We start from the raw sequence: 25,999 nt of genomic DNA, 5'->3' as shown, positions 1-25,999 counted from the left end.
TTTGAATAAGACTTATTTGTACTGTAGCTAAGTTATGCAATTAACATCTATCTCTTCTGGGCTGCACTGCAACAGATTACAGAAAGCAGCGACAAGGACATGCTGTAGCTAATCCTTTCTGTGATCTGTTGCCATCCATGTATCAATAAACAATGGTCGACAATAAGCTGATCCACTGCATACACAGTGAGCTGTAATTAGAGACATCAAGTCGCTGATCTGCTGGGGTGGCTTTAGTACTAAAAGAAATTTGACAGTCATGTGTACTTAACTAAATACAATAGCTGATACAGACCAAGGACAATTATGGCTAATTAGAGACATGGATAATTAGGGGTGTTCAATAGCCTGTTAGGAATACAATATCACACTTTGCCTGAATATAACAGTGGCTAAATAGAGTTAAATTGCGGCTATAAAAACGGGTTCTGTCAAATCAAGTACAGCCGTTTTTTTTATGTAAAGATTTTCAACTGAAAGATGTCGAACATTTTTTTAATTTTATTTTCAAATTATAATTTTTACAATTTTGATTTTGGGGGCGCCATGATGCTACCTTTTTATTCATGGAATTATGTTATAGCGAAGCATATTATAACAGGGGAGAGCTGTATAGACATCATCTTCACATGACTCATATGTACAGTGACCAGCAGTCATTGGGATGTCAAGCTAGATTACATGCTGAAACCAATGTGAAGCTAGTTTCTTGCTGGAATAAACCATTCAAGTTGGAGGGATGGAATTGCCATTACAATGAAACCTGCTACTCCCTGTTTTTCTGTGTATTTGGACAAAACACTAGTTAGCAGTATATTTTCAATTGGTATTTGGTCTATTTCATATATTTGTTCCTCACTCTTTTACTCTTTACCCATGAAATTGAATGGTCCACTCCCAAGACCAGGATCTAGTTCTCTGGTATATAAGATGATTTAGTTTCACACCTGTTGCAATGTACATCTTATGTAGAATATGAGGTAAATACCTAGAAATGAATTTGTTTTAAAACAATTATTTATAAAGTTAGTCTGAATACAAGTTAACCAGAACTACAGAAAGTCCAATTTGGGTAATTTATAATCAGTCACATATTAGTCACGTGCAACGTGTCCAACATATATGAAGGCTAGATTGTGCTTCTTTTATCCGAAATCTATTATATTGGTTAATGAGACTTTTACTTTAGACAATACATTTACAACATCCAACTGATTTAAAACATTAATGTGACAAGTCTATCATAACATTTTTGTGTTATTAAAGTTTATGAATCTAATAAATTCAGCATATTGGAAACTGAAAATCTGATGGTCTGCTGTTCAAAAAAATGTATATTATACAACTACTGTATTTTCAGCAGGTTTTCATACACCATAATTCTTTGGCAAACATAATATTTAAATGCCTTGTAATTTTCAGACATCAACTACAATTTCTTTCAGGAATTTGTTTTTGGACACACTCTTAGAAGACATGCTGTATAGTTTTCAAGCAGGGTCTCCATGTGTTTGCAAGTAATTTATTCCAACAGATGATGTTCATTTCAGCTGGTCAGCAATAAATATTTAATGTGATCATGAACTTCCACGAACTAAAATAACTTGAAATCATTTGTGTCTATTGTCATGAAAAATTTCCAGATATTTCATGGGGTCTATTGTAGGTTATATGAATGCAGGTTCAACTTATTGACTAAAAAACAATACAGCTAAAAAATTAACTAAATGTGTAAAAAATAGCATACTGGTATTGTAATTTCAAGTCCTACCTTTTTCTGTTGTTAAATCCTTTGTGTCCATTCTCATAAAATTTTCAGAATGGGCATCAAATATGTGTCTGATTGTTAATTGCAGAACAATGTCATAAAGACTTCAGTAGATGTGTTACATCAGGTATAATTTTTCTCTTCCAAAACCAACAGAATTTGTGCAGAATTCTGAGGGCAAATTTTTTAAAAACTTTTAAAGTAAAAGATGATTCCTCTTTAAGCAAGTGTGATAGTCATGGCTTTGATTAACAACAATGAAAATGGTTATTATCTCTATTTTAATAAGAAACTTTATCTCATTAAGTAATTTTATCAAAAAGTTGGTATGGATTAGTAAATTCAAGGTACTTGTACAATCAAACAAACCAATTATACCTACAGATTAAGTAGAGTTATTTTTCCACTGTTAATTAACCCATTTTCTTTATTAACATGTTTGCTTTATAAAACCAATTAAACAACAGTTGATGATAAACAATGCTTGTGGGTACTAAAAAAATTTAACACATTGTGTCTGCTTTTAATAAAATCCAGATAGCCAATAATTAAGAGTACCTTTTATTTTCACACACATGTCAAAGAAATGCCCCAAATTTTATTATTAGAAATTATGAGATAGCCATCTTGATTTGACATGCGTCAAAACAATCTATGGCTAACTGATTGTTTTGAGTCGACAGGCTCTGCTAATTTTGGAGCTATCTGTAGCTAGGTTAAGAAATATCAAAAGAAAATAAAGAACAGAAGAACGATCACAACAAACAGGTCATGTTTATTGAAAGGCTATTGACATATTGATCAGAATGGGTAATACTTGTATATTGCTCCTTATTTGCTATTTACTCATCATGGACATATGCCCCCAATGAGACTCTAACTCTTGTTCCTTAAAGTAACAGTCATAAATGTATTTTTAACTCTTGATGCCAAAATGTCTGCATTTGTTTGTCATAAATACCTTCAGAATTATGATTCTGAAATCATTTTAAGTAGTTTGTTTTCATTTCTTATTTACATAGAATTATAGCCTGCATGCAAATGAAAGGTAAATTTAAATAATCACTGATCAGCAGAGGGTTAAACAGTGGATTTAGAGACAACTAATATGGCAGTTCTCCGGAAAAAAAAAAACAAGTAATACATGCATAACTGCATTTTCAGGCAGAGGGACATGTATTTATTTAAAAAAACAAAGATTTTTGTTTCAAGTAATGTCAATTTTTCATTATCCAACACATAAAAATAAAAAAATGCCAGTTTTACTTTATGGACACACTGTCACAGGAGCTAGTGGTAACTTGTTCGTTCAGGTGGGGGCATATATTTGTCCACTTGATTATTTTCAGGCATCAAATTATAGACAGTAATATGTCTTTAAAAGACAAAGAAAAATAATTATTTTCTGCTGTCCAAAGCCATGCCAAAGATATGCTATGTAGTTGCTGACAGAAGACAATTTTCATAAATTCAGATGCCTTGCTTTGTTGCAATGATGTTACGTGCATAAAAACTGCACGATTAACAGTAACCTGGTTCACCACTCACCTCTCTGGCTAAGGCAAGAAAATTGTTGTTCAGATGTGTGTTAGACATAATTTCCGTTAGTTCATCATTCTCTTCCGCTTCATCACTTAGTTCTAGGCATATCTGTTGTCTTCCCAGCATAAAAGCCATCTGTTTCTGTATTGTCCTGCATAAAGAAAAATATTAGCATGAAATGTGAGGAAAGCATGCTTCATTGGGGCAACTTAACAAAAAGAGATGAGTAGGTAGCATGAGACACAATAAAAGTAGGCTACATTAGGATAACTTACCCCAAATAGATGGAAAGATAGAATGAAATGTAACAAAAATATGCTACATTAGGACAACTTACCCCAAACAGATGAAAAGGTAGAATTAAATTAACAAAAGTATGCTACATTTGGGCAACTTACCCCAAACAGATGAAAAGGTAACATGAAATGAAACAACAGCCTGCTTCAATGGGAGAACTTAACCCAAATGGATGATAATGTAGCATGAAATATGATGAAAGTATGCTTCATTGTGATGAATTACCCCAAAGAGATGAAAAACTTGTATGAAATATGATAAAAGTATGCTTTGTTGGGACAACTTATCCCTGACATTGTTTTTGGCATACTGTTTGATGGCTGGGCAATATGTAAGCCAACAAATAAAACTCACCATAATCCATGATAAAGGTCAGTCTAATGTGATGATGTATACAGTCGACTCCGGTTAACTGCACAGCCTCGGGCCCATCACGAGACTGTGCAGTTAACTGGCGTGTGCAGTTAACCGAAGTACGGTACAGTACAGCTTTAAATCAGCACGGCATGAATATAGGTGAAGAATAACGTAAAAAGACGATTAGAATCCACTCTTTCAATGTTTACTTAAATGAAACAATAGTCTACAATGAACAGCACTAACGTCATATTGTTGAATCAAACACAATGAAATTTACGATTTCCGAAAGAAATCGGCAATTGGTGTCTGCACACAAGTTTTACTAGTAAGTTGGTGAATTGCCGACTCTACTTTGTAAAACAGTTCAAAAAGCTCCTATTCTCTCTGTTCCATGAATCTGCGTAAATTCTGGAGTGACTGTATAGCAACTTTAGATGAAACCTGGTCATCTACTGTGTCGTCATCATTTCTTTTGTCATTTTCTTGTTTTGTCTCTGTAAGAGCTGCAACGATGATTGAGTCGTCAATTTCACCTTCCGTCTGAAGACCATCATCTATTGCAACATCCTGTTTGAATTCTTCTACATTCATGCCGTTTGGCATTCAAATTGGGTTCCGCCGATATAGGTGGGGTCATCAAGTGACTCGTCATCAGAAGGCACCGAAAAACTGGCCTGCCTATAGCAGTTTGCTACGGTTGACTGTGTTACATTGCTCCAGGCATTTCTAATCATATGAAGTGCATCTAAAGCTGTCAGCTTCCTTGTCTGGTTGGATGCTTTTTCTTTGGGAGATGATCCATCAATGTGTGACAGCAATTTTTGAATAACAAGTATCTATAGAACTTCTTGAAATTCGCTATAATTCCTTGATCCATTGGTTGAATCAGTGAAGTTGTGTTCGGAGGAAGGAAAACAATCTTAACGTTTGATGCCACTGCCATAAGCTGCACAACTGTCGCACAGCATAATGATGCTTCTCTTTTGCAAATGCATTTGATTGTCAACGCGCTTCAACCATCTCTTACAATATTCTGTCGTCATCCAGGCCTTTTTTTTGCCTTGTACTGTACTGGCAGCTTTTTCAAATTCTTAAAACATCGAGGAGATTTGTTTTTGCCAATCACCAAGGCATCCAATTTTTCTCTACCATCCATATTGCATGCAAACAAAATTCTCAAACAATCTTTGGCAATCTTACATCCCGGTGCTTCTGCTCCTTTGAAAGACAAAGTCCCATCAGGTAACGCCCGCCAGTACAGCCCAGTTTCATCGGCACTGAAGATGTCTTTTGGTTGGTAGTCTTTAAGGATTTCGGGTAGAACATCAATTACCCATCGTTCAGCTCCAAAGTTGTCTGCATCCTGTTTTTCGCCGTGTTGTCATTTAAATTGAATTCCATTGCGCATTTTCCATCTTTCCAACCATCCATTTGTTGGTTTGAAATCATGCAAACCCGAACCATTTGCCAACTGATTAGCTTTTTCAAGCAACAGTGGTCCACTTATCGGAACTGCGAGCTTGAGTGAAGCACTGTAACAGCACTTCTTCAACATCTTCGGACTTGCCACCTCGTTTGCACTTCTGAGAAGGATTGCTGTTATTTTGCCAGTCTTCAGTGATCTTCTCCTTGTTCTTGAGAATTCACGAAATCACACTGTGACTAACACGGAACTCAAGTGCAACAGAGGCCTGACTTGTGTTGTTCTCAACGCATTTTATGACCTCAAACCTTTGAGCTAATGTCAGGGATTTACACTTGCGACTAGTCATTTTAGACTGTAAAATAAACACTCATAAATGCAAAGTTGAACTTCCGATGATTACCCCCTAGTTCAAATCACGGTTTAGAGCAATATTTCCCATGCTGTACTATGATTGTTCCCACGCTATTGCTCCCTGGTTGGCAGGGATATACATGTATCTACCATATCTACCACCTATGCCATAGCGTCCTTTACATGTCAATCATTTACAAAGTCGCATTTACCGGCTTAATTGTCGGCTTATTTGAAGCACTACAGCAGTGGACTGGCAATAACTGATCCTGACTATACATTGTGCAGTTAACCGGAGTAAAATTGTATTGAATAATGTGCCACAGGCAGAAAATTTATAGTGCTATTATCCGGAATGTGCATTTAAGTGAAGTACAGTTATGCGAAATTTGTTCCTATTGAAAAGCATTGGGAAAAAACGGGACCAGCGTGACTATATGCAGTTATCCAGAGTGTGCAGTTAAGTGGAGTCGACTGTACTTGCAATTTAAGCAGCTGGTTAGTTGAAGCAATAGACAATTTGAATAGTTAATTAATAATTTACAAGCTTAAGACAATACATGCACATCAGACATCAAGATGAAAATGGAAATGGGAAAGAAAATCAAATTTGGTACTAAATCTCACAGCAAAATACAATGCAAACTTTTTGTATCAATTATTAAGTTTGGAAGTGCTTTCTTCATTTAATCTCTTACTAGTAAAGCAAATAACACCTCAGAATAGATGCAATCATGTTCCAGAATGGCGCTCACTCTCTGGTAAAACATCAATATTGAATGCTACAGGTGTATCTTACATGACCAAGTTTTTAAGTAAATCTTGTGAAGGGCAAAACTAATGTTAGTTATATGATACTTACCTGCTATTATTCAATAGCTACATCTTTTCCAGGTTTTTCATCCCCAGTCCAAAGACATTATTCCCTCCTCAAAGTAATTACTGGGAGTCTAGAATAAAGAAGAACATAACCCCCTTCTTTCCTTGGACCAAGACTGAAGGACATCAGAGAAGGAATAAGGGGGAAGAGTTGTGCAATAATTCACAATGGCATTCATCCGCCTGCACAAGATAATGGATAAGCAATAGCAGTTGGTGACAACTTTTTAGTTGTACTGCATTTCTTCTGGTAGCCAGGAGGTCTTATCTTGAAACAAAAGGGTATGCTGCAAGTAACTTAACTGTGTTCGGCGATACAGTCAGAACAGTGCTATGAAATTGCAGTGCAAGTTGTCTCTGTTGACTGGATGAAGTCCAAAAGGATGTCTGGACTAATGACTGCAAGGCCAGGTTGATGGCTGGCTGGCCTGCAAAATGGATGAATCATTGATACTGGCCCCCATACAGTTCTGTATGCAAAGGGAATGACAGCCAGTATGTGGCATGGCCCGTCAAAGGACTGATCAATTTTACATGTTCCAGCATAATTCTTTTATAAAATGGGTTCGACTACCAAATCCTGCATGAGCCATCATTAAAGACTGGTCTCCAGTTGTCTGGTATGCATGGCCTGCTGGAAGACAAAAATGGAATGTCAATATGGATGACAACATACAGCTCAGACACATCAAGCACCATGAAGTTGTCAACCTCTAGCTTCCCAGATGTGAATCTTTTGAGGGTGAGGTGCCATTGTAATCTAGCTCACTATATTCACAACAGGTAATGATTACAAATGGGGGGTTTAAGGCACTGCCTATTTAAGATTTTGATTTCATCTCTATATCTCTCATCTTTGGAATTTTTCTCAGGAACTGAAGACCAATTTTCCTCTAACCCAGAACCATATACACTTAAACGTGGTTTTGATGAACAATTAGTTCAAGTCAGGCAAGTGACATGACTCTCATCACTAACCTTGAAATTTTCTCGCATCTTGAGCATTTGGTCAACATGTTCTAATAAGATAATAAACAAAACTTTGAAATAACCTGAAACAAATTTCAACAATAACAACAATGAGAAAACAACAACACATGTAATAACATGTATAATAACAATACAACTGGTACCAACAGTACAAAATACATCCAGCATGTATGATACTTATACTGCATGCTTACCAGGTCAAACAAAAACTTTTTAAAAAAATGTCAAAAACAATTTACTGAAAATCACAAGTAAGGTTACCAGTCTTTGCAGAAACCTTAAAACACATTATTACATGACGCTTATTTGCTATTGTTGTTCTGGGTTTAACATTATTTATTTTCAGTGCATGATAGGCTATACATTGTGGCCAGTATAAACGATGGAGGAAGAACCCAGGAAAACCTAAGTAAGAACCACCAATGCATGGGAAGCTACTATATGCTTTACTATATGAACACAGACTCGAACCCACATGGACAAAGGCACACTTATTTGAAGGATGAATATAATTATAAATGTTTGGAGATTCATCAAGGCAGTGTGAGACAATGTTGATCATACCACAATGAAAGATTTAGGTGGCAGAGGATAGGTTCAAAAATTGGCCCCAGTCAAATTTCTCAACTTAAGGCTATGGTGCAACTTTTCCCGCTATTACTGTTTAGTAATTAAAGATATGGATATATTTCTGAACTAGGTGTTATGGGCTTGTGTTGTTCTTGAAATTGATGTCAGGCATGTGCACCTTCTGTAGTTAATCTATGGTATGCAGACAGTGAAATACCATGAGCTGGACTCCCAAAGCAGTAAACACTAGGGTTCAGGGCAAGCAGAATATCTCAAAAACGGCTTGGATGACAACATTTTCAATTACATCAGCCTGTTTGGTACACACTGGTTTGCAAAATCATCATCTAGAAAAGGGCTGTTTACACTGTGAGCATCAAATGGTGTCAAAAATGACCTTTGGACGTGAAAAATGCAGGTATAAATTTGGGGATGGGGTGCATAAACTTCCTTTGCTATGAACTGCCATTGACTTTCCTGGTCAAGTGAATAAAATTCTTATGCATTGTTTTAATATAGCCATAAAAAAATATGGACCTTTTTGATCTCACTTGTGTATTTTATTATGATTTTTTAATATTAGGCCAGTGAATGCAGCATTAAATTTGTGCATAAAAATTGTCCCCTGCCATCTTAACTGGTTGACACCCAGTGATATTAAGGGGAGATAATGGGTAAGAATATCTTCCCTTTGTCTGCATGATTCATGTAAAGACAAATTTTTTGGTGTTCCAGCATTAGAGAGGTAGTAGGGCATATTCTTAACATCCACAAAGTATATGATGCAGAACAAATGCTATTGTACAAAACCATTTTTCTTCTTCCAGTCAGTGACTTAAACTCTGACATTTTGACCTAAAAATTGACTGGTTTCTTCTTTACCAAAGTGCAAACCATCTTCAAAGTTTGCTAACTGTAAACACCAGAAAACTCAAGATATTGTGCAGAAACCATTTTTCATCTTTCAGTGACACTGGCCCCAACCTTTGACTTACAACTTTGATATGTGCTGTAGAACTAAAAAATTATTATGCAGAATAGAAGAGAAAAGTTAGATGGATAAACATGGTAATAACATAATACTCTCCACCAAAATGACTTAAAACAATAAAGCTCATGATTTACAACTTACAGATCAAGGCAGCATTCAAACACATCTTCTATCAACTTAATATCGTTTAGATGCATGGCAAATCGAATCGCCTGAGGGTACTGCCTGAATTTGACATAAAGTTCAACTGCTGTCCTCGTTAGAGTGACGTTCTCTGGATCTGGCACGTAAGGAACACAGCTGAAATGGAACAAAACCAATGTCAGTAAAGCTTTTTCTGGATATCAATTGTTGAGGCGTAACAACTTCTGTAAGTTAATGTACAATAAGGTCACATGAGCTTTGATATAACACAATCCACACTGTCAAATTGTGCTTTCCATGGAAAAGATCAGTTCATAAAAAAATAGCATTTAGAAATGTGTCTATTGTTGTCTGAAATAAACAAAGCTCTTTAACTTGATGTCTCAATCTATATGTATTCCCTCTCTTTCTCTCTCTCTCTCTCTCTCTCTGTATTGTCATACTTGTATGCAAAGTAAGTACTAATCTTGAAAAATTACAACTGAAATAAACGGAATGCAGCACAAATGAAAATAAATGAATGAAGGATGAATGCAAAGCAAACACAAAAGAAATTAATGCATTTTGAATGGAATCAAAAATATAAATGCAAGACAGACTAAGCAAAATCTAGAAGTTGAATACAAAACAGTGAATTATGAAAGAAAAAAATGGACCCAAATGTATTTATAACTGCATGTGAAAATTCACTGCATTCAGAATTTAGATGAATTATAGAAATATATGGACAGATAGTGTGCTTGTAATAAGGGCTTTTCCATTTAAATATACATGGTACCCAGGGAAGGCAGTTGTTTAAAAATATATGCCATGGCACTTTGATTTCACAGAGTTCATATTAAATGACAAGAAGATTCTAATTTGCATTTATTGGTGAGTACCTCACAATAAAAGCTCTTTTCCTGGGTCCCATGTATGTTTTGCTCCAAAAATCCTAATAACATCAGCTTTAAACTAAACTAAAAAAATCATGCAACACACGGAAATTTAACAGCAAAACATTCAACATATGTTTAGTATCTACTTGTAATTATAACTATGAGCCAAGAGAAATTAAAGATACATTAAACATTAAAAGAGACAGGTTGATAATTAGCATCAGAAAGGAATTAGGAAAATGGGTAGGTACATGTACTATGAGGCCTATTTATGGCCCCCAAAATTAAAAGTTTCCAAAAAAGTAGCTGAAGATAAATTACCAGGGCAAAAGCCTAAGAACTTCAAACTGCAATTGCTCTTTAAAAATTATTTAGCAATCGCATTTGGACATGCTCGTGACATAACAGTTGGCTATAAAATTGCCAATGTGTACACAATCTGAGCTTGGTCCATATGCAACAAGCAGTTTGATATTTGTACAGAATATAAAGGTAAGTGCTAAGAACCTATTGAATATTGCTCTGGTTGTCAAATACGGACTGTGTGAGAAAAAAAATGTTATTCCATCAATGTTCATTGACACCTTTATTACTAAAAAACAATATCATGTATTAACTACATCTAAACATGCATTTCTGCTTAAATGAACACATAAAATGATTTTGACAAAACTGAGACATACTTCTGAAATATCCATTGTATGTTACATACCTTGTGCAATAAATGAAAACTTGTTACAGATAAGATTTTTCCTGACAAGTTTAAGGACTGCATGGAGACAACAGTTGTTACATAACTTACGATTATAGAACAATGCTGAATTCGGACCAACTTTGACTAAAAACTTAGCAACAAATTCAAGTGACTGTAAACAGCATTTGTTATATTTATACCACAATGATTATATGCCCACTGTAACATATATACTATACACATGGTGTTGTGAAACACTGAAAAAAAAATGTTCTATTCCTAAATGGACATACGTTCATCAAAAACCTAAAATTTAGCATTATTTCTGCATTTTCAATGACCTCAAAAAATATCAGCACAATCAAGAATTCTATTTTTTGACATAACATGTAATACATTTGCAAATTGCATATGTACTCCTGATTGTGGTTTGTGTTCCTCCCATTAAAAAAAAATGAAGACAATATTCTTCATTCACCCCTTATATGGGCCTAAAAATCAACTATACAATACTTGCCAACCTCCCTTTTCTTTTAAAATAACTCGCATGTAATATCAGTTGTAAGCTGTGTTCTTTTTTGTCCTTTTTTTTCAGATTTCTTTTTGGGGGGGGGGTGTATAGACCTCAACATTGGGATAAAGGTAGCTAATTATAGAAGAGTTGATGCATAAAGGAAATTGACCAACAACTAGCTTATGGTATTATTATATTAATGGGGCCTGAAAAATAAGCAATTATGTTGGAAATAATGATTACAATGTATCATACTTACCAGGATCATTTTAAATAACAATATTTGCTTTAATTAATTTGTAGACTATATTTTACCATTGTATGAATTAAACACACACAAGCTAAGCAAGTAGGGAAATGAGTGCTGAATAAACTTAAACTGCAACATTTGTTTGCCATTTGAATTACTTCAAAAACAACTTGGGCTTCCTACTGCTGACTGCAAAACAGAAATAAATTTGATTGTGGTAGTTCTAGATGAAGTATTTCTTGAAGAAAGGGACACTATTGTACAGTTATCAAATTTACTGTTTGTAATGCTAAGATATGTAAAAAGTACTTTTTTCTTAAAGGAAGAATAAAATTGTTTGGGACACAGTTAACATTAACCATAGAACATCAAAAGACAACATGATGTCCATATGTACTAACTCTCCCGCCATGCAAGTACAACATTTCAGTTTGTAAAGGTAACATGCTTGCCTGTAAACATCCACAAAATATAACAGCAGTTGAGCCTTCCAGGGATCTTTTTTATTTCAGACCTTTCAATTTTATATCAATCGAATTTTTTGTTGTTTAAAAAAAAAAACTTCAATGATTTATGCATGCTTCTTGTCTTGCACTATTTCTCTGCTTCTGTCTTATGGCAATAACTGAAATCATTATCTATCCAAAGATATAAAATAGATTAAAATTGATTGTTGCTTACTATATTAAACATGGTCTGGGATTAAAATAAAATACATAATTAAGGAAAAGTGAGGTACATCTTTATCTATGTCAGTTTCATCTGGATCTGATTAAAGGCCGGAACTGACCCTTACAGTACCTATCCCTTTACACAGGGTCAAGCACACTGCAGTTAAGCAATGAAATTCTTTTATGAGGCTACATATGAAAAGAAAAAATAGACAGATAGTGAGTTACGAGTCAGAGTTGTATTATCACCAAGTGAAATTACTTGGTAGTAACCAAAAACAACATTTCTCGAGTGAAGAAATAATCAAGAGGCCCAATGTGCCTGATATGAGTCACCTGGCTAACATGACTGAGCAGGTAACAATTTAACTAAGCATGTTATTGTAGTATTATAAGAAAAGCAACCCAATTAAATCATTTCCCAAATGTTATATCATGTAGATTTTATCTATTTTTAAACAGGTAATATGCCAAACAATCAAATGCAAGTTCACTTCATTGACATGCAGGATCACTGCTCATTATCAATGTCACACAAACCAAATGAATCAACAGTTTGAGCATAAGATGTTACCAAGTGTGAATACAGGATATGCTCACAGAAAGACTCAGATTGCAATTTTAAGGAAAAGCACATGTTCCTGCTAGATGCTCATTCTGTGTGGTGAGCTGTCACACATATATTCATGTGTTCTGGGAACATAAAGCCATCACAAGCAATATTAGTCTAGGAGTGCATGACTGCATTAAGAGGAACCTCACCGAGCATCCTGGCTGGTGAAGAGAAGATTCAAAATATGAGCGGGAAAGCAAAGAGATAGTGTCAAATTCTGGAACAGTGAATAGTTTTGATTTGTGGCCACATTTACCATACATACACGCATATAAGCCAAATAATTTAGGAAAAAATAAAGGCCTGGAAGGGGGGGGGGGCATTGGGTTATCCGCTGGCCATTGTCTAACTTTACAGTTTTTAGGACTTTTTCTTGACTACTGTAATGGCTGTAAATCTTGAGACACGAAACAATATTTTTTTCCATGTCCTAAGACATAGGCATGTAAAAAAGAGTAACTTTTGGTGACCTGACAATTATTAAACTGTTATAAATTACTATGATTGATTTTGTTATTATTTTGCATGTGCATATTTTCTGATTTCTCCAACACGAAGTTAAATAAAGGTAAATACAGACTTCATAATTCACTGGCCGGTTGAGTTTACCAGGGAGACCATGCTAAATTATAATGTACAGTACTTACACAGTGCAAAGCGTGCATAGCGTCACTTAAACCCTTACTTATTCCCAAACATATTAGATGCAGATTTTGCTTTATTCATTGTTTCGACCAAATTGCATTCTTCCAGATAATATTTCAGCTAATCCTTAATAGGTGTTTCATTTACGTTGAACCATGAACTCACAAGTTACTTATTTTCAATGATATAAGCAATCCTACAAATTGAGGTAATATTTTTTAAAAAGGTACGCACATTTAATTGTACAAGGCACATAACCATCATAATTTACATAGTCACAAAGAGTGGTAATAATAAAGGCTAAAATTCTCATATAGTTCAACTAAGATCAACATCAATCAATTTTATTTTTGTGTTTTAGCTGAACAAATATCATAACTTTCCACACAATGGATAGCTTGATGTGTCTCCTATGCTGATAGTCGGCGAATTTATTTCATTTTGTGACGAGCCCTATTTTCATATTCTGGTCAGCTATGGTCAAACTGCACAATGGTTGAAGATTTGTCTTAAATAAACAAGCAAGACAGCCAGCAAGACTAATTAAAAGTTAATCCTTATCCATGCAACTATTTTGTGAAAACGATTGGCCGTCTGCTGTAATTCAAAGAAACCATGCTGTACACTAGTGTGTGTTATGCAAGCACCAGCAATTGATTGGCAAATAAAGGTTTCCAAATTTTGTTGAACTAAAGGTACCAAAATAGCCAGCCTCATGGTACCGTACATGTGGCAACTATTCTCCCATCTTGGTATATCCGACCTTATTCCCTTAATGTCAGCTCATAAAGCATTTAGTATTGTTTATTAGAAAATGTGTATTCTGAATTAGTTTTTTTGAGGACACATTTGCTATGTGGTATGTATTTTCATTCCTTCTTGTAATTTAATGATGGTAATTATCATTGGTATATACGGTATAAAAATGCCAGCTGTTCACTCGTGTAAATTTCTTCCATGGGAATGGCGCTATAGCAGATAGAGTTACAGCATTCATAGTGATCATTCTTGGGACTGAAATTAATCGTGGACGCTTTTCTTGTTGTGGTTTACTTTTTTGTTGTGGTTTATTTTTTTATTTTTGTATTAATGTAGAGGTAAAAAGATCATTAATTTAAGTGAATAATGTTTAAACTTAACATTCTATTTTGTGAAGAAGTGAATTCTTTATAGTAAAGTAATTATTTTATTACAACAATAATTGACAGGTGATGGCAACAGAACATGTTGGACTTTTCTTGTTTAGAAGAAATGAAAATTGAAGACAATGTAATACTTGGGAGTTCTCTGCAAAAAGCAGAAGATATTATGAAATCAGGAGGTAGGCGTGGAGTGATCCCCAAAATCGGAATCTTTTTTTCCTTCCCGGCGTGAAAGTTGACAGGTATGGTATAAGGTTGCTTACATCAAAGCAAACTACAACTCAGCTTTTATGGTATTAGCATCGACCCGTATTGTTTGTTCATTGTTTTCATATTGGGATTACATTATAATGAGTTAGGTATTTACAATTTCAAAGCAAAGTAAAAACGGAATTACCGGTGCACTGATATAAAATGTCCAATGCAATAATGCATAAACAAGCAATAATAAAGTCAAAAGGGAGAGGTAGTGTTATTGGGTAAATAAATGCATTTAGAACTGACCTTGTGCATCTTGGGATCACTCGGATTTGTAGGTCGGCTTATACATGGGTCATGGACATTTTAGTGTTCATACCTGTTTAGTTTAGGGGGTTGGCTAATACACAAACAGGCTTATACACGAGTATATATGGTTGATATTATTTTGTGAAGAATACGTAAATATATATAAACTGGTGGCATATGGAAGAATAGCTGTGTAAATTTAAAGAGCCAAACCATGGAGTACTATTTGGATCAGGATACAAGTAGAAAAACAGACTTTGGTGAGGTCCTCATGTAGTGTAATGATAGAACTGTACAATTAAAAGGAAGCCAAATAACAGGACTTGAACAATTTCTATGAATTTTATTTCATTTAACATTATCATTACAAAAAGTATTGTGAATGTGTGAGTGTGTGCATTCTCAGTGTTATATCTCAATAAATGTAATATTGTTTGTGAATTTTGTGCTTTTTGTCTTCATTCTTTGAGTAATTATCACCTGTCCCAAACATTCACCCTCTCCCATCTTTAGTATTTGACGGAGTGTATGGAGTTCATAATATCTGATCAGCTTGCCAGACCACCAAAACAGGACAGGTCAGTTAGTCACTCAATAATGTTGCCCTTGTCAGTGTTATACTGAGCATATCATTAGGCCATGCCCATGGGTATTCAGCACTGATGGACAACATTTTGTCTTTTTCTGTAGTCTTGTTGTGTCAGGTTTGTCAGTAAAAATTTTTTTATTTCGTATCATTAAGTTTGTCTTGGTTGACTCATTTGCTTTGGGTTGCATTTTTTAAAAAAAAAAGCCTCACCATTTTCACAACTTAGTTTTACATTTTTTTAATTTCAGATGGCAAGTGCTAAAATTAGAAAGACAATTACTGATGAAAAAAGGCATTAGGTTTAGAGGGGATAGAATTTCTAAATTACTTTGAGCAACAATTACTATGATCAAGAAAGGAGGCAGAGAAAGAGAAATTATTGTTGCTCACAGTAAAAGAGGAAGCAGAGAAGTAGAGATTATTATGTTGTTGTTGTGGGGTTTAACGCCATTTTTCAGCACATGATAGGCTATGCATGGCAGCCAGTATTAATGGTGGAGGAAGAACTCGGGGAAAACCCCCAAAATAACTTAAGACCCACGAGAAGCTACTGGCAAGCTTTCTCACATACCCACATTAGCCAAATCCGAGACTCGAACACACGCAGACAGAGGTGAGATGGCAGTGATCTGTAATAAAGAGTGCTTTAGACCACTCGGCTACTCAGGGCCCCTGCAGATGAAGTTAATGAACACTTAAATTGCCTTAAATTGTGAAATTTAAATGAATAGTTTCATAATAAAAGCCACGCTAACAATTCTAAACACAATCTTTAACATGCTGTCAACAGTCACTAGGACAGATAATACTTGAATCATAGTATAAACTCCCACGTACTTTGAACTGGTGAGCTAAGACTCCTAATACTGATGACATGGACAAAGCAACCCCAAAAATGTGATATGATGGGTCGCTATTTCCTAATATAGGTAAGACAAACATTTTCAATTATTCACAAGCCAGTCAGCAGAAAGTCTGATTCTGTCTTACCTAGTTAGGTAGAGACACACACGAGGGAATGCATTTTCATCCACATAATCTTTCAAAAGGTCCATTCTTTCAATCTCCATCAACAAATCACAGGCCTCAGCTTCTGCATTGTGCATCATGTGGTAGGGCACAATATCTTTGGTCATTTTCAACAACTTCTCTTTCATATCTTTGTCTTTCTCATCCAGATCTTGCCAAGTCTGTGCAACCTGGCCTGCCAAATGCCTGCAATGTTGAAACAAGATCATCAGAACACATGTTATTATGATGAAAAATCAATACAGCTGCCTATTATCCAATGTGAATCATAATGTATTAGGCTCATTAAATATAGTTGCAAATTTAATGCTATAATACCCATCTACAGTCAAGTGTGAATTATCAGAACATCCAAAATATTATTTTGCTCCACAGACTTTACAAAGGAGATAAACAAGAAAATTCCAGCATATATCGTTATAAAATGGCATATGTCAAAGATGGAGATTAAGATATTTCAATGTTCTCTAACTTTTGTAAATTATGACTTCATCAATCTCATTTAATTTTTGTACATTATGACATCATCGAAAATATATATATATATATAGTTACTACTCTATGGTTTTAAATTAGCAGAAAAGATTGAAAACCAACAGAAAAGAGTGAAAACCAACAAGTTTTGTAAAACTGAACAAATAATTTACTTCCCTAATATACAAAGTGACAAATTAAAAATGAACTACAGTGTGGACTATGAAATCCTAAATAAATCCTACAAGTTCTATTGCAGTCCAAAAGCATCAAGTTTTCCAAACAAGTTCAGTGTTATTCCGAATGAAGTTCATCTATTGGGCTCATGTGCCAATAGTCTTGATGTATCACAAGGTAAGATCAAAAATGTCTTTAAATGAATTCACAGTAATTCCAAAACTAAATCCTAAAGTCTGAACACTTTGTAATTCCAATGAATAATTAAAATCAATTAAATCATATCAACTAAAATGAACACAAGTATTTGTCTCCTGCTCAAATGAATTAAACACAAATATCTGAATCCTGCTCAATGTTATCCGTAATTAGAGAATGCAAAGAATGGCATATACAAGTGAAAATAGTCAGGCGTCATGCTAAGCTTACAGTGAAGTGGAGAATATGAATCAAGAAAATGACTATGATATTATTTGCAGGAATGAAATGATCATTTAGTTAGATATTTTGCAAAAAAGGTAAATTACTCACAGATAAATTTCAAGTAATACTGACCACTAAAACAGGATTATCAGCATCACATTGCTTAGCTCATCATATGATATAATCAAATAAATATTTCTCAACAACAACAATATTGTGAAATTCATTAAGAAAATTCCATGTGATAAAAACCTCCCAAGGATTGCTACAGCCGGTTAAAAGTTTTCTGCAAGATCGTTTAAGACAGCATGCTGACTAGGAACTAATCGAATTAGTATCAGGTAACTGACTGGGTTTAGCCAATCTTGTCTGACTTTCATCTTGGCAAGCAAGCAGATGACATGAGCACTTTCATTGCTAAAACAAGCCAAAGATGTGGTAAATATCCTTTTATTGGCTTGGGAGGGCTGAATTTGAGAGGTTGTGGATGTTCTCCTAGTATATAATGACTGGTAATGTATAAGAAAGTACAGAGCAAACTGTATGTATAGAGAACAATCTATTGTACTAGATGAGTGGAAAGTCCAGATAAATACTGTGTAGATCAAGGGTTATGAATCATGGAATAACTAACTTGGATAAGAGCACAGTAAGCACAGTGATACAGTTAACTATCAGAGTACCATCCAGTATTATGTTACGATGATCCAAACTTTTAGTCGTATGATATTCTTTAGTGACAAATCACATACCTGACATATTCATGTCCCCAAGACCCAATCTCTTCCTTGGAACCTAGAAGCCTGTACTTTAAGCTTTCCCTGCTTTCACTCATTGTCATTCCTAGGACAGATATAATATCTGCACAAAATCTCTGCAAAAAGAAAAATACAAAAGACAATCATGGAATGCAAATCACTGCTGGTGGGTGTAGAGTTTATATCAGAATAGTTTTAAAAAATCTTTTGGTGACATTTCTACCATGTGGTCACTTTTTCCCAAGACATCAGCAGAACACCTATATATTATTCATGCATTCCCCCCAACAACAACAAATTATGTTAACTTTGGATTATGGTTATTAAAGTTCTTTATTAATTCCTCAAAATTAGCAGTAGACTGCAAGCTGATGCAAATATGTTTCTAGTCAGGCATTTGAAATGTAAAATTTCAATAGTCCAACTTCACCAAACAGCTAGTGAAGGAATAATGATGATTCATCACGACTACTAAAATTTTAAAGCTACTTTTACTTCTGGCTACAAAAAAATTAATGATAAAAATTCTAAACCATCATATTCAGACAGCTTGTTAGCTATTATAAAACCTCATGTAAAAAGGATACATTCTAACTGGTGTTTTTGAGCATGTTGCAGAAAACATCATTTTTCATTGTGCTGTAGGGCACTGATAAACTGTCTCATGCAAGCAACTTAAAAACTTGATTTCCACCTCTAAATGTAATATCCTTCATCCAACAAAAAGATCATAAAATAATTTATTAAAACATAATACAATACCTTTGTTTCTTCATCTTTAATTTTTTCAAATACTTCCTTCAATGTATCGTAATGAATTCGAAGAAACTTCAGTGGTTTAGGAACAGAAGTCATAGATGTCGTAGAAGCTCTAATCTGGGTGCGCAAACTTTCCAGGGCTGCCTTGTATAGTTTCTGATCATCTTCCTGAAATCAAATATGTAACACGGTAAACAAAGATTATGTTTACAAGTACTCTAACTTTTTAGCATTTCATGGACCATGGCGAATGTTAATAATGCAACAGGAAAAATGCACAAATCAAATTTAGTTTCTAACATATGTTATAATTCACAAATTCATTCCAATCTAGCTTTACTGCATGTATTAAACTATTATATTTTAGTACCACACAATTTTGTGTGGGTCAAACACCAGCATTAATTTTTAAATTTGTTGGACACCATGCATTCCTGTTATTAAATATGAAATGAAAAAATGAATAAGCAGAGCACTGCAATATCTTACACAAGACACCAAAGACCTGCATGCAAAGCCCATAGAGCATCACTGTAAAACGTGTGACCTTGACTTTATAATCAAATGGGGTGAGCAAGCACATCACATAATGAATTGTTTAACCAATATAATTATTCATTCAAATATGAAAAATATCATCAACAGGTTTAGGAAAAATAAACACATGAAATCTTTAACTGAAAACATAATGCAAATTTTCTGACTGTGACCTGGATTACAAGGTCAAAGGGCATGTGGGTGTCACAGAATGATGTCTTAGCTTCAAGTTGATTCCTCCAAAGTATGAACAAAGTACATCAATGGATTTAGGGAACATAAACAAGTAAAACAACTTTAATCAAAACCTCTATGCAAACTTTTCTCTAACTGTAACCTTGACACCAAGGGCAATAGGGCAAGTAAGCATGTCACAGAATGAACCATCTCAGGTTCATAATGACTCATCCCTAGTAAGAAAAAAAGAAATTGCAGGGTTTATGAAATATAAGCAACAAAAAATAAAATTTAACTAAACCTTAACACAAATGTTCTTTGTGACCTTGCCCTCAGGATCAAAGCGTGAATGTTTTGAAGCTTCATGCTGATTCATCTCATGTGTGAAGAAAATCCATAAAGAGGTTTAGAAAATATCAGTAAATGATACAACTTCACCAAAATTCCAACATAGTATTTTTATGAACTTGACAGCAAAGTCAAATGAGCATGACATGTGTCACAGAAGGAATTGTATTTGTTTCACAAAGTTTTGTCCAAAGTGTTTAGGAAATATAAGCAAATGAAATGGCTTAACCAAACCCCAACTGATAACTTGAACCAACCCACAATTGCATATTTTATATGTCCATTACCCTGGCCCCAAAGTAAAGGGCAGGCAAACTTGTTATGGAATGAATTGACTACCTTAATAATGCTTCATGCCAAATATGATGAGAATATATCAAGGGTTAAGGAAATACATACAAATTATAAAGTTTAACCAACACCTTAACTGTTGACAACACCCATACTGCCATAGCAAATATCACTGCCATCTCATTCCCTACCAAAGTGGGCTTAACATCAATACTGCAACACTGTACTACAGGTTTAGTAAAGCTACAGTGTACTAAAATTGAACACATGGGAATGAGTGGATACAATGTTGTACCACAGGTTTAATGAAATCACTCTAGCACCAAACAAATGGGAATGAGTGGATACAATGTTGTTCCACAGGTTTAATGAGATCACTCTAACCCTAAACACATGGGAATGAGTGGACAAATTGTTGTACCACAGGTTTAATGAGATCACTCTAACACTGAATACTAGGGAATAAGTGGATACAATGTTGTACCACAGGTTTAATGAAATCATGCTAACCCTGAACACATGGGAATGAGTGGATACAATTTTGTACCACAGGTTTAATGAGCTCACTCTAATGCTGAACACATGGGAATAGTGGATACAATGTTGTACCACAGGTTTAATGAAATCATGCTAACCCTGAACACATGGGAATAGTGGCTACAATGTTGTACCACAGGAGTAATAAGATCACTCTAACACTGAACACATGGGAATGAGTGGCTACAATGAAATGTTGCACACCAGGTTTAATAAAGCTTTCTTCACATTTTCAGGACTTAACTTTTAATTGGCACTATATAACCAATTTTGTGCTGTCATGCCATTAAACCATTCTTGGAAAAAATTCATGTCAATATGACCATCCCCTCAGAAGAAGTAGCAATAACAAGATTTTCAGATGGCCATCAGGGTCTGCATACTGCATTTTAGATCAGCACTATTTTCATTTAGGACAATCAATGTTGATATGACCATCCATTTGGAAAAAGTATAGATAAGATTTTCAAGCTGGCAACTATGATGGCCATGCAAAATGTCCAAGGGTCAAAACTTTCATTTGGACCAACTGGAGGTTTTGGATGAGTAGTGACAATAAACTTGTGTTCATGGATGGATGGATGATAGACAGAAGGCCACTGCATATGATCTTCTGGTCTGTGACTAATAATTTATAGTCATTAATATAGGAAAATTAAAACGATTTCCAACTGTACTGGTCAAAAAGGGCCTTCTGTGTGGCCAGAGATGTATACAGCATGGATGATATAGTCATGAGTTAAACATAAATACTTTTAACCTAGATCACTGTGACCTTCTTTGGACATAATTAACTAATATGCAAATTATGAATTTTTATGATTTCAACATAAACAGAACAGCACCAAATAAATTAAACAAAATCTGAAAAAGTCATTGAAACAAGAAACAAATTTTTTCTAGTAAAACATGTTTCTTCACCAGTACTTACCCAATCATAATACCTTAGGAGAACTACTAATACCTCACAAATCGAGTCCTCTCAGGTTAAAAACTTTTAGCTAAAAAGCTAAAACATGTCTGCACACATGGGTGGCAGTTGGCCAGCAATCTTCAATTGCTACAGGGATTGAAGCCAAATTTCATGACTATCTCAGTTACTTCTGATCAGAAGACATGCTCTCCATGGATATAACTGTAGGAAGGCTGGAAGGGAATATGTGTATTATGATTGGATAAGTAGTTCCTAAAAAACATAATTTACGAGAAAAAGATTGTTTTTTTCCAATGCGTTCCCCAATTATAAAACCTTAGGAGAATAGGTAGAAGTGGAGGGAGATATATCACCTTACCCCTGAGTGATACTCTGGTCCCCTAAGCCTTGTGAGACTTGTGAGACAGTTTCTAAATACCTTGACTGGAAAAGACTCCAGCTGTCAGGGAGCAGCTTCAAAAAGGGAAAATTTTCCCTCTGACAAATCCAGCAGAAGCCATGATGCTGCATCTTATGAAGATGTTGAACAACCTGGCAAGGTGACCTGTTGGGCCATGGCTATAGGTCCTACCTGATCAAGGTGAGCCCTTTGGGATAAGATAAAAACTGAAGAATGCTGACTCCTATCTCCATCCCACAGCCTGGATAATGTCAGAGAACAGTTCTGGTCAAATGCTACCCGCCTTGAGCTGAAATGCGTAACAAATACATTGAGCTCAGGTTATTTCTCAATATGCTGAGCGAATCACCTACTTGAGCCAGATGAAAGGGTTTGTCCTAATGTATCTTCCTGTTCCTGTTTGAGTGGTAAAAATAAGCGTAATCTCCCTCGATGCAATGACTCTGTCATTTTAAGACACAACTTCAAAGCTCATACTGGATTTTGTAGTTGGTCTTGAGATGATGTGTCCAAAGTTGACAGTAACTTCATTACAAACATTTGGTTATCCACTAATGGCAGTTTGTTCTTGGCAATGAAGAAGGATACAGTCATCAGTAAAACTGACTAGTCTTGTTGGTACTACATGTAATTTGGACTATTGATAAGGCATATATTTCGCTGATTCTGCCTGCCATCACTAATGCAAATGAGGAAGTAGGTCTTGTATGAAAGGCAAATCAATGTGCCCTTGGAAGGCTTCATAAACAAGACTTATTCATGATGAATCATACTTCAACTGTAAGCAGATGGGTCCACCAAGAAATGCATTTCTGATTTTTCCTGCCTACTGCTGAAGTAGTGAGGTAGCAGGACTTGTATGATAGGTGAACTAATTAAGCCCTTGAGAGCAGTTCAATGATGTCTTGTTCAATCAGGTTAATCCCCATGAAAAGCCCTTTGGGCAAGGGTCCAGCGCCATTGGTCAGGTGAAATCCAAACAAATAGTAGATCAGACAGGTTTATGATTTGTCCAATATGATTGTAGTGTGCTAGTGATTTTCGAACAGTAAATATATCTACTGTTTTTAAAGACTGAACCACAATTTGAGCTACAGGTGTTACATGCAACGTGCAAAGTCATTCCTGTGATAAAAATGCACCTTTCCCAAGCTGAAATTGACATCTTGTTCTGGTTGTAACATTTTAACACAGTGTTTACAATGGTCACTGCCTTGATTTATGCTGAACATGCACTGAAGCCAAGTCTTTAATAGGGAGAGACCATTTAAGTTTCAAAAGGGGCGAGTGGGGCAAATGCTTGAAAAGTATTGTCTTGTTCTGATTTGTGGTATAAAGGAGGGCACTATGCCATTCCTTGCTTTACTTTAACTTGTGATGAATAAAATTTAAAAAATACCATTCAGAAATAAATAGCCAGTCCCATACAGTACACTTGCATTCAGAATTGAACAAGTTGGTAGTTGTGTGAATGTATATTCAATCCCATAACAGAGCCAATATTGTGTAAATTCAGTGTTTTCCTTTTTGTTGTTTGTGTTATTACACAGAAGCTGCTGCTATCTGCTATCTGGAATTTAATTGTCTACACTGTCCAAGAGAAGCTCATCAAGGTGGGCCTCTTGTCACGTCAGCGTGTACGTTTTCTAAATGTACAAATTATACAAAACTTTTTAAATCAATTTAAATTGTCCATATATAAATGAAATAAAGATCACTGATTGCTGAAATGCTACTTAATTGTTAATAACTCGTGACATGTCGGTCTTTCCATGGCTGATCTTCATTAACTGGCTATTCAAATGTCCATCAATATGCTGATCAGCCATTCCACGGTAGAGATGCTGGCAGAGGTGAGATGATTTGTCAGAATTTTACTACACCATCATGAAGCATTATTGTGGAGAAAAAGTGGAGGATTAAGTCAACCACCATGATGAACGAGGTTCTGAAAACACACGAGCTGCTCTGTAGTAGTAGTTCTCCTTGCTAGTACAACTGGGTAACATATTCTAAGAAATATAGGCCAAAGGGACCTATTTTTGCAACAAGAGTGTTTTACCGATCACGATGCACCCCTCACAAATGTTCATGATTCTAAGTAGGATAGTATGCATACAGCATGTCCAGTGTTCATGTGGTCATGACCTACAAACAGAAACTTAAACAAAAAGCCAATACAAAAAAAAAAGACTAAATATAGGTCACGCTGAGCTTATTTTATTCTGAGAATGCATGACTTTACAATTTTATACAAGTCCGGGGTCAGGTTGACTGGAAAATTGAATTTGCCCAAAATATGACAACATATCACAACTAAATCACAAAAAGATTATAATAAAATAAAATAAATGAATATTTTAAAAAAACAGAACTTTTGTCTTGTTATTTTTGTTTGTACCTCCAAATGTATTCCTGACCTTTTCCAATTTTCCGGGTGTGGTAAGCCTGCATATACATTATTAATAATAGATGTCAAGCTTACCTTTAATATTTCAACCAACATGTTAAGTTCTTCCTGAAGCTGTTTATCCTCTTCAGACTGAAAAATAAAAATTGCTCATTTTCAAAGCTCAAGCATTATTAAACTAAATATACCATACAATGTAGACAATATATGAATGTGTACATATATCATATACTGCAAAAAGTGCATATTATAGAAATATAAGCACATACAAGGCATCACATTTTCTAATAACTAGACAATACCCAAGGGAAGTAATTAAATACAATCAGAACAGAATCTACAAGCATATTTCTATTTACAAACATATCTCGACCATAACTTGAAATATTCCATGTGTCTCGTCCCTGAAACAGGGTCAGGTTTACTAACACTTTTACACTTTCACTTTGTATTCTAGATAAAAATGTATGTGTGTGTGTGTGATTTGGATTTTTAATGTAGCTTTAACAATTTTTCAGTCATATCGCTACAATGTCTGCAGTGTGGCAATTTAAAGTGATGTCTAGCACTGGGGCATCATGCTGCAGACATGTAGCATGATGCTCGACCAAGTCACATTATCCTGACACCAGGTCAACCAGTCCTAACACTAACCATTTAATCTTGAGCGCCAAGCAAGGCAGCTGTTAGTACCATTGTTGTAAGTCTTTGGTATGACATGGCCAGGGATCGAACCCATGACCTCCTGGATCCGAGCCGGATGCTCTAACCACTAGGCCACTGGAGTGGTTCGAAATATAAATTATCTTTTGAATTTTACAAAGTTTGTTGCTTTTCAATTTATTCTATTACATTATTTTAAGATCACAGAGTTATAATAATGGCAAATGTTGGTAGTTTTCAACATTCCAATAGATTATTGAT

At 35.1% G+C, this 25,999-nt stretch overlaps 1 protein-coding gene across 1 annotated transcript in view; it reads right to left on the bottom strand.

Annotated features, from left to right (window-relative positions):
• Positions 1-25,999, bottom strand: part of LOC149785653 (26S proteasome non-ATPase regulatory subunit 2-like) — a 63,975-nt gene that overhangs the window by 33,944 nt on the left and 4,032 nt on the right. The window contains exons 2-7 of the mRNA XM_089979481.1: positions 25,151-25,207; positions 19,445-19,609; positions 18,677-18,798; positions 16,812-17,036; positions 9,316-9,474; positions 3,317-3,461 (exon numbers count right to left, since the gene is read on the bottom strand). Coding sequence (XP_089835607.1) covers positions 3,317-3,461; positions 9,316-9,474; positions 16,812-17,036; positions 18,677-18,798; positions 19,445-19,609; positions 25,151-25,207 — 873 coding nt within the window. The remainder of the gene's footprint in view (positions 1-3,316; positions 3,462-9,315; positions 9,475-16,811; positions 17,037-18,676; positions 18,799-19,444; positions 19,610-25,150; positions 25,208-25,999) is intronic.

Source organism: Sinohyriopsis cumingii, chromosome 13, assembly GCF_028554795.1.
Source record: "Sinohyriopsis cumingii isolate HCF-2022 chromosome 13, ASM2855479v2, whole genome shotgun sequence".
Classification (NCBI taxonomy): Eukaryota; Metazoa; Mollusca; class Bivalvia; order Unionida; family Unionidae; genus Sinohyriopsis; species Sinohyriopsis cumingii.
Note: the sequence above shows the minus strand (reverse complement) of the source record. Positions and strands in the feature narration are given on the sequence as shown.